General features: G+C 41.2%; 1 protein-coding gene across 2 annotated transcripts in view; it reads right to left on the bottom strand.

Annotated features, from left to right (window-relative positions):
- UXS1 (UDP-glucuronate decarboxylase 1) overlaps nt 1-12,215 on the bottom strand; it is a 96,095-nt gene that overhangs the window by 53,774 nt on the left and 30,106 nt on the right. For both annotated transcript variants that reach the window (XM_077482630.1, XM_077482631.1), the window contains exon 9: nt 11,750-11,871. In XM_077482630.1, the coding sequence (XP_077338756.1) occupies nt 11,750-11,871 (122 nt within the window). The remainder of the gene's footprint in view (nt 1-11,749; nt 11,872-12,215) is intronic.

The raw sequence follows: 12,215 nt of genomic DNA, 5'->3' as shown, positions 1-12,215 counted from the left end.
GCAGTAGCTTCTGAGCAACAGCATCGTACATTGCTATTTGCCACACATTTTCCATTAAGAAGTAATGGCATCGCAAACGTGTCTCAATTTTGGAATCGCAGCGATTCCTTCTGAAATTCAAATCAGCTAGGTGTGAGTGGAGCCTAAAAGTTAATTTCATATTTCTCAAGATTTCGAAGAGATAGTCATTTTACAATTATATTTGTTTTCAGATTGCAGGGGGTCCATCATAAATCAACAAAAGTTTTTTCAGGAAGCAAAACGTTTGAAGAAAAACATTATCCGGTTAAAAGGAGTTGTTAAGGCAGTGCACACAGCCACTGCCAGCCCCTGTGCTAAGATTACATGATGTATATACACTATATGCCATTTTCTAAAATTCTTATTATAAACACCTTTTTACTTATCCCCAGAGGTCTTCCTCCGATGTATGCATTACAGAGGGAGGGGCTGAGCTCTCCTTCTGTCAAATGACCTCCCTCTATAATACAAACATTGGAGGAAGACAGCGGACAGTCACGTGACCTCTGATAAGAAAAATTGAATTTTAGAAGACGGCATATAGTATATACAGTACCTCACAAAAGCGAGTACACCCCCTCACATTTTTAGAAATAATTTTAGTATAACTTCTCATGTGACAACACTGAAGGAATTACACCTTGCTACAATGTAAAGTAGTGGGTGTACAGCTTGTATAACAGTGTAAATTTGCCATCCCCTCAAAATAACACAGCCGTTAATGTCTAGACCGCTGGCAACAAAAGTGAGTACACTAAACGAAAATGTCCAAAATGGGCCCAATTAGCCATTTTGCCTCCCCAGTGTCGTGGCTCTGTTACAAGGTCTCAGGGTGTGAATGGGGAGGCAAGTGTGTTAAATGTGGTGTTATCCATGTTATTTATATGCCGATATAAAAAACTAATTGTAGCTCTACATAAAGATGAACTAGGCTATAATAGGATTGCCAAGACCCTGAAACTGAGCTGCAGCATGGTGGCCAAGACCATACAGTGGTTTAAGAGGACAGGTTCCACTCAGAACAGGTCTTGCCATGGTCGACCAAAGAAGTTGAGTGCACAAACCCAGTGTCATATCCAGAAGCTGTCTTGAGGAAATGAGGGCTGTCAGCATTGCTGCAAAGGTTGAAGGGGTGGAAAGTCAGCCTGTCAGTGCTCACACCATACACCACTGTCAGAGAAGGTTCCGCTGATGACACTGCCTGATATTTGGCGTGCAATACTGTGGTCCACCAGCAGGTCTCTCCTGGCAGTCTGGAACTGCCAGGGGAGCTTTCCCCTGTTGATAATATTATGGGATCTTTGGGCTGCAGTACTGGCGTCCACCAGCGGGTGGTTCCTGGCAGTGTGGGGCCGACAACATCTCCTGCAATCAGACATCACCTGAGTCTGATTGAGACGAGTATAAATACCCGGCAAGTGCACACACACCGTGCCCTGGTATTGTCCTTGTGCCCTGACCTGCAGCTTGTTTATCCGTTATACTGATCCTGTAGCCTGAACCTGTATTCTTGCCCTGCAGCCTGATCCCTTCCATCCTTTTCCCTGTCAGTTTACTCCTGGCCCCCCATCTGCCGATTTCCAATTTATGACCCTGGTACTCCCTTTTGCTATATATATATATATACACACATAATATATATATATATATATATATATATATATATATATATATATATATATACACACACATAATATATATATATATATATATATATATATATATATATATATATATATATATATATATATATATATATATATATATATATATATATATATACACATACATATATATATATATATATATATACATACATATACATATACATACACACATATATATATATATATATATATATATATGTATATATACATATACACACACACACACACACACACACACACACTGATTGGTTTATTCACTCTGTATTGGTGGTATGTTCACATTTATATGCATTTACTTTAATGTACTTTCACCTATTTATGTCTGGTTCACTCTGTCGCAGTCACGCAGTTCTGGTCACATCTGGTTTAGGACAGACGCACACTGTATCAAATTGGTCTGTATGACAGTCATCCCAGAAGGAAGCCTCTTCTAAAGATGATGCACAAGAAAGCCCGCAAACAGATTAAGGACATGGATTGCTAGAACCATGTCCTGTGCTCTGAGGAGCCCAAGATAAACGTATTTGGTTCAGATGGTGTCAAGCGTGTGTGGTGGCAACCAGGTGAGGAGTACAAAGACAAGTGCGTCTTGCCTACAGTCAAACATGGTGGTGGGAGTGTCATGGTCCGGGGCTGCACGAGTATTGCCGGCACTGGGGAGCTACAATTCATCGAGGGATCCATGAATGCCAACATGTACTGTGACATACTGAAGCAGAGCCTGATCGATTAATACCCTTCCTTCAGAGGCTGGGCCACAGGGCAGTATTCCAATATGATAATGACCGCAAATACACCTCCAAGATGACCACTTCCTTGCTAAAGAAGCTGAGGGCAAAGGTGATGGACTGGCCAAGCATATCTCCAGATCTCATCCCTATTGAGCGTCTGTGGGGCATCCTCAAAACGGAAGGTGGAGGAGCACAAGGTCTCCAACATCCACCAGCTCTGTGATTTCGCCATGGAGGAGTGGAAGAGGATTCCAGTGGCAACCTGTGAAGCTCTGGTGAACTCCATGGCCAAGAGGGTTAAGGCAGTGCTGGAAAATAATGGTGACCACAGAAAATATTGACACTTTGGGCCCAATTTAAACATTTTCACTTAGGAGTGCACTCAGTTTTGTTGCCAGCAGTTTAGACATTATATGGTTGTGTGTTGATTATTTTGAGGGGACAGCAACTTTACACCGTTATATAAGCTGTACACTCACTACTTTACATTGTAGAATAGTTTAATTTCTTCAGTGTTGTCACATGGATATAATAAAATATTTACAAAAATGTGAGGGGAGTACTCACTTTTGTGATAATATATATATTTATTAACAAATGTGAATCAGTTCTGATATAGAAAGAGATCATGCAAAGTCCCAGAAAACTATATAGTGTGATCAGGAAAAGTCCCAACAACCAATTGGATTTATAATGTACAATTCATTCCGGATAGGGTCATAATCAGAATAATCACCACAACGTACGTCACTGCAGAGGATTTGCCTCTTACTAGAGTGTGTGACCCTTGCGTCTTTTGGTCCGTTTCAGGTTCAAATTCAACCTATAATGCAGGCTAAATCGGTCCTGAAACAGTGAGCCAGGATGCACCAGACCCTACTGTGAGACAGATGCGGCAATGGTGTGAACCCACCCTTAAACAAGCAAACCCCCTCAGGTATAGGCAGACACTTCTTGGCAAATCCAGGCACTTAGTATGGATAATATCACCACATATCTACTCTTCAGTTCAGTACAAGAAGCATATTGCACATGGAAAAAGAAAGTGACCTCTCATTACGCAACATCCATGGAAAATGATTTTATTAAAAAAGAAACAAAAGGAGGAAGATAAAACAGGCATATTGATCTGACATATCCATCTGTACAAAAAAAAAAAAAAAAAAAACACACACACACACACACACACACACACACACACACACACACACACACACGTCAGCTATTTGTTTTCCAGGTTGCAAAGACAGGTCACCATGTCTTTGTGGAAAATTAAGTTTGCCACCAAGTATCCTCCCTACCAAGGCTTCACAATGGGATGAGCGGAAAGGCTGGCAAGAGTGTGGCGGGGGTGCGTGGTTTTACCCTGACCGCCGAAGATACAGGCGCACTGTGCTCTTATAGTGTGCCTGTATCTAACAGCAGGATGACAAACTGTATAAAGCTATAAAAGCACATATAAATTAAAGAGACCATGCAAAGAGGTTTTACTTTTAGGTTTGCAAACACTTTAAGCCTCAAGAAGGTAACATAACCCACTGTCAATGAATACTCAGTCCTGTATTATTAAAGTGATATTAAAGTCTGTTATTTTTAAAAACAAACATGTTATACTTACCTGTCCTGTGCAGTGGATTTGCGGAGCAGCCCAGATCCTCCTGTTCTCAGTTCCCTCACCGGCGCTCCTGGCCCCTCCCTTCCGAGTCAAGGCTGTGTGTCCATTTAGACATGGAGCTGCAGCTTGGCCCCGTCCTCTCTCCTGATTGACCGCAGCAGAATCCAACGGCACTCACTGCTGCGTCTCAGCCAATGAGGGGGAGTCTCGGATAGGCAAGGCTCTTGTTCAACATCACTGGATCGAGATGGGCCTCAGGTAAGTATTAGGGGGGCTGCAGCACACAGAAGGCTTTATCTAAATGCATAGAATGCATTAAGATAAAAAAACCTTCTGCCTTTAGAACCACTGAATTCTAAAATGTCTTTATACAGCATATTTATGTCAACTACGTTCGTTAATCAGCAAAATATTTTACAATAATATATATCAAAACAACAGAAGCAAAACACAAGGAAACTGATAACCTCACTCTAAAAACAGAATAGGAGTGCTGAAATGTCAACCTATATCCCGTAATTTGGACAGCTTGAATTACTTATTTGCTAAAATGGTCTGGGCACCTGTTACAGTCAAATGATTTCATGAATACTGATGTCATTCTGCTTATCCCACAGACCGAATCAAATTCTAATCACTTGTCACCTCTTATTGCTCAGCTTCCAGTCACCACTTTGTAGCAAATAGTGTCTGTAGTAGAAGGGAGAGGAGACTCTTATGGTGTGTTATGTTAGAGTCTGCTTGACTCATTCTTGAGGTGAGCGAGTAAAATAGACGGTAGCACAAGTATACAGTGTGCACAAGTATACAGTGTTTAAAGAAAAGCACATTGGTGATATTATAAACACAATTCTTGATTGCTGTGATATTCTAAGGACTTTTTGTTATGCGATATTGCAATGACTGATTATTTTTATTATTTGAACAAAGTGTGTTATTAGAGTTACCATTATAGTAGCGCTGCACTATATATACTTATAAACGCACACAATTTTTTTTTAAAGTGAAGTGAATCCACTTAGAGTGCACAGCAGCTGCAATATTTGATTACATATACGGGGTTGTACTATTTTTGCACTTAGTACTTTAGCAAGAATTACCGTGGCGCTGATTGTCATACACATAGAATAGTGCTATAAATATGCACGGATTACTGTGTAAATGAAACTGGTAGGGAAGGGGTTAACAATAGGGGGCGATCAAGAGGTTAAATGTGTGTTCTAACTATATGGGGATAGGACCAACTGGGGGAAGGAGAAACATCGTTGTTCCTACTTGGTAGGAACAAACTATGTCTCCTCTCACTTGACAGAACAGGGGTTTCACACACAAACAAATCCCTGTGTTTGTGTGCACTAAAATGCAATGAAGTGCATTTTTTCCCCAGAAATCTGCATTTGATAAAGGGTTGCGCAAATATTGTCCAACATCAAAAATTGCAACAACCACCATTTTATTCTTCAGGGCCTCTGCTTTCAGAAAATATATGTTCGAGGGTTCATAGTAATTTTATAGCAAAAATAAATAAAAAGCAGATTTTAAACAGTTATATTAAAAACATCAAAATTAGCCCAGCAAAATGTAAACAATGCCCCCATGTAAATCCATTGTCAAGTCATATCATTCAGAAAGTAAGTTTATTGTTGATCATGATGACCCGACATTCGACAATGGTTTTCCTCCACCACACTACCACCACTGACAGATCATTGGCAGCGGAATGCAAGTCACAGCCTGGGGTACAACCCTTGGCAAGATCCCCGGGCATCACAGCAGCTTTGTGGACTGTAATTTAGTGGTGGCAGCACAGCAGGGAAACATCTGGCGGATTTTCCCCTTTCAAAAAAGGTAAGGTCCAGTAAAAAACAAAACAAACACTATTTGCAATATAAAGAATAAAAAACAAAAAAGTTCACATTCTCTCATTTTCACTAATTGTAAAAATACTTTTAACAATCAGATAAACATCAAAAGGTAGTAACATAAAAAAAAAAAAAAAAAAAAAAAAAAAAAAAAAACCCAAAGTGTGTCAGAAGACAAACCGAAAAGTGGTCAGTAGCAGTGAAATATGTAGTATTTTTCTAGGCGCAACAACCCTCCGCTGTCACGGCTTGTCATCTTTCTTTGGGTTTTAATTTTGTCGTCACTCTTGTTTCTACTTTCCCATTTGTATACTTCTGTATATAAGCTTTTGTTTGGATTTGGCTAAAATATTTTTTTCCTTAAGGCTACCCTGTCACCAATCTTACATTAAAAAACAAGACTGTTAAAAAACAAAACAAAACACAAACAAAAAGGAATGTAAATACACTATTTACTAAAAGTATTGGGGCACCTGCCTTTACACGTACATGAACTACATCTTAGTCCACAGGGTTCAGTATTAAGTTGGCCCATCCATTACAGCTTTAAGGCTTGGTGTACATGGGATGTTTTACAACCTTTCCTGAAAGATTTAGGGCCGGTTCACACAGGGGGCGACACAAGGCGACACGACTTGCCGTGCCGCGACCTAACAAGTCGCCCCCGTTCTGTACAATGGAACCGTTCTAAGAGGAGCGACTCGAGTCGCTCCGACTCAGAAAAAAGGTTCCTGTACTACTTTTGGGCGACCTCGGGGCGACTTGCATTGACTTCTATACAGAAGTCATTTGCAAGTCGCCGCTGAGGTCGCGGCGAGGCAAGTCGTGTCGCCTCGCATCGCCCCCTGTGTGAACCGAGCCTAAACCTGACAGATAGTAACCGATGTTTAAGAACGTCCGTTTTGCCAAGTTTACAACCCACGTTTACTTTTAGAACCTTTTTTTTTTTCAAAAATAGTAAAAAATATAAAAACGCCTAAACAGCTAAATGTGAGTTACCACATTTACAAGCTGTTACAGGTGTTTGCCGTTTCAAATGCCTCTGAACATCCATCCTGAACACATTTTTTTGCTTTCCAAAAAAATGCTTCTAAAAACGCTGCCTGGAAACTACTAAAAAATGACCCAGTGTACATGTACTGATAAGATAACAGAAGAGAGTTCAGGGGCAGCTGAAAAAAACAAAAACAAAAAAACACCCAACTGCTCCTAAACATTCATTTACCAACAGCAGCGTACATGAGGTGCATTTGTGAGGTCCGGCATTGATGTGGACGAGAAGGTCTGGCTCGCAGTCGCCGCTCTAATTCATCCCAAAGGTGTTCTATTGGGTTGAGGTCAGGAAGGAGACATCCCCAAAAACGGTTGCCACAAAGTTTGGAGCATGAAATTGTCCAAAATGTCTTGGTATGCCAACGCGTTAATAGTTCTCTTCACTGGAACTAAGGGGCCAAATTCAACCCCTGAAAAACAACCCCACATCATAATCCCCCCTCCACCAAATAATTTGGACCAGTGCACAATGCAAGGCCCATAAAGACATTGATGAGCAAGTTTGTGGTGGAGGAACTTGACTGACCTGCAGAGTCATGACCTCAACCTGATAGAAGAGCTTTGGGATGAATTACAGTGGAGCCTGTGAGCCAGGCCTTCTTGTCCACATCAATGCCTGACCTCACAAATGCACTTCTGGAAGAATGGCCAAACGTTCCCATAGACACGCTGCTAAACCTTATAGACAGCCTTCCCTTTTTTTTATTTTATGTTGCAAAAGTTCATGTGCGTGTAAAGGTAGTCGTCCCAATACTTTTGGTAATAAAGCGCACTTACCTCTTCTGCTGCATTAGCAGCTCACCACCACTTTGCGGAAGAGGAACTGGCCCCTGTAGTGGCGGATCTTAAAAAGACACACAATTTAAACTTTTCACCAAATGCACCCGGGAAGCTGGATTTCACCTGAAACCCTTTTGAGGAGCAAGGGCCACTTTAGCGGTAACTGCTAACTGGTCACAGGCAACAATGGGCAGCTGACAGGTCTGTGTCCACTCTGCATATGCACAGCAAACACAGCACGCTGTTCTCCATAGGCCCTCCGATCCGCCCAGACAGAAGGGGACGAATCTTGTCCTGTTTTTTTTTTTAAGTGGACTGGATTGGGGATAGGCGGGTGCAAAGAGACATAAGTCTGTTTACATTTGCTGCTCTATAGAGGAAAATAGAGGGTCCGATTGAAAAACAGACAAGCGGACCCCAATAGGACCGTCTGTAAAAAAGACCTAAGGTTGCTTTCACACTGATGCACTGTGGTACCTGCACCTCAATCTTCACTTCTGCCTCAGGATTCCTGCAGGCATTGCTGGCTGATGCTGTCCCCCAGGTGGGTATGGCTGCTGCTGGCTGTCCTAAAGGGCTGGTGCTGCTGGTGGGTACTGCTGGCTGGTTCCCGAGCATTAGGGTGATAGGAGCAGACGCTTGAGGAAGCATGCGGCTGCAGTAGACAGTAGAGCCTGTATTGCTCCTGTCACAGGCAGAGTACATTTGGTAGCACTCCACCTGCGACAGGAGTCAGTGCTATACAGGAAGCACCGACTGCTTCCTCTAGTGCTGGCTCTGTTCTTCAGACTGATGTTTAGGGATGGCGGGTCAGGAACCCATGATCCGGGCTTGCCAACCGCCATTCCAGAGGAGATGGTGGTGCGCCACATCAAAGGACCAGCGGTTGGGCACACCTGCTTTAGGCTATGCTGGATAGGAGGTGGGAGGGTCTGAGCGGGGCTTTAACATAAAATATCCCTAAGCCTCTGCAACTAAAGAAATGTACTGTCAATCTAAATGGCTAAGGGGGAAGCCAAGTATGGCCATTCACTGATAGGGCCTTCAACTGTGCCAGCATTAAGCAGCAGCAAGGGTGACAACACTGCAATGAGCTTATTATAGAAAGAAGAGAGTTTCTACTCTTTAAAAGGAATTGCACATTTAAAGGTTCTAATGGCATGAATAAGATATATTTATACAAAGTAAAAGGGGTTACTTTGAAAAACTGAGAGCCAACTGTTCCAGCATCTACGCAGCAGCAAGGGTGACATCCTTGCAGGTAGTTTATTACCCCCTTGGTGATCCTTCTCTACTGTTTAAACATATACTCAGCATTAACCACAGATGGCAGATTGGTATCTGAAAATAGACTAGCTTTCCAGAAACATCAAGTCACTAATTCCTAATGGTGCAGATAGATCTATATGGAAAATACTGCGTAGCCCCAACAAAATTTAAAAGGTTTTACTGGCATAAAAAACTACCATTTACAAAATGTGTCAAAGTTTACATATGCGATTTTAAAGTTTGAGGCTAGTTCTAATTTACCAGATAAGTAATTTCATAGGAAAATGTTGAACAACATTTTTGGAGCTAGCAGTATATAAATTCTTCCTACATAGAAATCACAAATGCAGAATGAGCAGGGAAGACTGATGTCCTTGAACTGCACAACAGTACACATGCTAGGAATATAAGTTTCATTATCAATAATGTTACGCCAGCTATTATTCTTGGTCCATAACAGCTTCCACAATCTGTACATTAAGAATCCCCTTTTACAATGCCCCATGCTGAGGAAAAGTTCATACATGCCAAGATGTTTGATTCCCAATTATTAGTGGGGGTCTATCAGTATTTCCCAATCATGTGAATAAGATCACATATAGACTGGAAGCATAATTTAGGTGAAAAAAGCATTCAGCCCACAGATGCCACTGCAAACTAGAGTCGACATTTTTGCAAGGTTTAATAATGCAATTGTCAGATACAATTACAATATTACAAACATTTTAAATTATGAAAAGCACAGGGTGCCAGTGGTGGACCTGCCAATTTTGGTGTTCAACGGCAAATGCCAATCGAGCTCCATGGTGCCAGGCAGCGAGAATAGGGCCCAGTGAGGATGTCGAGCATTCAGGCAACCCTTATGAAGCCCGTTTCTGATGGTTTGGTTAGAGACATTCACACCAGCTGCCTGCTGGAGGTCATTTTGTAGGGCTCGGGCAGTGCTCATCCTGTTCCTCCTTTCACAAAGGAGCAGATACTGGTCCTGCTGATGGGACCTTCTGTGTCATTGGCCTTCACCTGTAAAACCATTCCGGTTTTGGAGGTTTTCTCATTGTTGGCCATCTAGTGCAACTGTTAATTACCACCAAAGCAGCTGAAACGGATTAACACCACCCTCTGCTACTTAACTGACCAGGTCAACATACCATTATGTTAACGGACTTGATAATATACTCTGATTAAAAGGCGTTCCTTTAATTTTTTGTGTGTAGAGAGAGATACATATTTATATAAATATAATCTCAGGTTGGATTTGAGTTAAACCAACCCAATTTGAATCATCATTTTTATAGAGCAACTGTCATGTGTCCCACTGCGGCTCCTCCTCTGACCCGTTGTTGACTCACTGACAGTCCCATTGACTTTAATGGGAGGGCTGGCAATGCGGCAGTGACACAAGTTGAGGGACATGGCAGCAGAAGGTGAGTGGATGCCCGCTTACGGGTGCTGCTGATGGATCTGAAATGGCAGGTGCTCTTTACTGTAAGAACTTATTATTGCTGGTAGTTAGAAGCTTTAATATTTGCAAACAAAACAAAGGTTTACCATTTAGAACAATAATCTGTCAGGTTAGTAAAACAGCGATATCAGAACTGATTCAATCATCCAGTTTGTACTGTACATAGATTTTCAAAACAATGGTATAAAGAAATATTCCTGAATTTTGTTTTATCCCATGGTTACTGTGAAATTGTGTGAATGCATCAATGCAGTGCATGTATTCCAGCTTGCATTCATTGAATGACCAAAAATGTAAATATTGTAGAATATACATCCTCATGCTACATAATTAAACGTTGATAAATACGGTGTTATTATATATATATATACACACATATACACACACACACACACACATACATACATATATATACATATATACATATATACATATTATATATATATATATATATATATATATATATATATATATATATATATATATATATATATATATATATATATATACACACACACACACAAAATATTCACACTGCATGCAGCGACGTCTCCGGCGCATGCGATCCGAAGGGACGGCATTCACATGCCGTCTCTTCAGAGCTCTGTGCCGCGGCTTCATCGCAGCTTGGACAGTCAGACAGCCGGCGTCCGCAAACCCACAAGGAAGACGGGGTGAAGATGGAAGACCCATCAGCAGTGGCAGTGCGCTGCTGGGAGGGCTACATTCTAAGGTAAGCATTTCATAATGTGCTACAATGCAGCACATTATGCCATAGTCTTTTTATTTTTTTTTAAAGGCTGCGGTTTACTACGGCTTTTAGGCATCTAGACTTTAATGGCACTAGGGCACAAAAGGCTTTAAAAGAAAAATTGAACTCTGAAAGCTGTGCCCAGATCAGGCAGTCAGAAGGCAAAAAAAAAAAAAAAAGTCACCAGTGTTGCTTGTGGTTTCTCTGCCATTATTGACTTATGATGCCTTGTTCTGCACCGTGTTTAAATATGGGGGAGGCCATCTCAAAGGCAAGACTTTGCTTCCTCATGTCAGAGTCTCAAATATAAACAACAGTGAGCAGCATAGAAGTGACATTACCAAACATAACTTGATGACACTGCTGCCTTGAGACCAGCAGTCAGAGGCAACAGTGCAGATATTAAAACAGGGTATATTTTTCAGGTTATTGTTTAGACCAAACTAACATTTCTCAAGCTCGCTATAACACAGTAAATCTCCACTTTTTGGATTTAGTTCAATTTTTACGTTTTACACAGAACCAACATACAGCTAACCTGTTTCATGTAAGCGTAGCACATCGTTTCTGCCACTCTCTTCCCTTCGTCATAACAGGCACGAGGACCAATGGGGTTCACGTGTCCCCAGTAGTCTTCATTTTGAGGATGTACTTCAGGATCTGCAAATACAAGTCAGTATGTATATATGCTAGATTAATATTTATGCCATCGGAAAACTATTTCGCCAAGCTTGTGCTACCACACACCACAAATGGTAAAGACTGGAATGTCCACATTCTACATAAACAGAACTACATATTATAATGTAGCATGGTATTTCTAATGGATATAAAAAGGAATCCTTAAACCACTATTATAATACACATATATTTAGCAATCGGTTATACATATCTTTCGGCAGATGGTTGAGGCCAACTGACTGCTTAACAGATGCCCAATCAGTAGTGCTGTGTAAAAGCAGCCTAGTAAGAGATGTGTACAAAGTTGTAGATTTCATAATGCC

Source organism: Lithobates pipiens, unplaced genomic scaffold (genome assembly GCF_037356315.1).
Source record: "Lithobates pipiens isolate NorthernLeopardFrog02 unplaced genomic scaffold, aLitPip1_a1.2 Scaffold_16, whole genome shotgun sequence".
In the NCBI taxonomy this organism is placed as follows: domain Eukaryota; kingdom Metazoa; phylum Chordata; class Amphibia; order Anura; family Ranidae; genus Lithobates; species Lithobates pipiens.
Note: the sequence above shows the minus strand (reverse complement) of the source record. Positions and strands in the feature narration are given on the sequence as shown.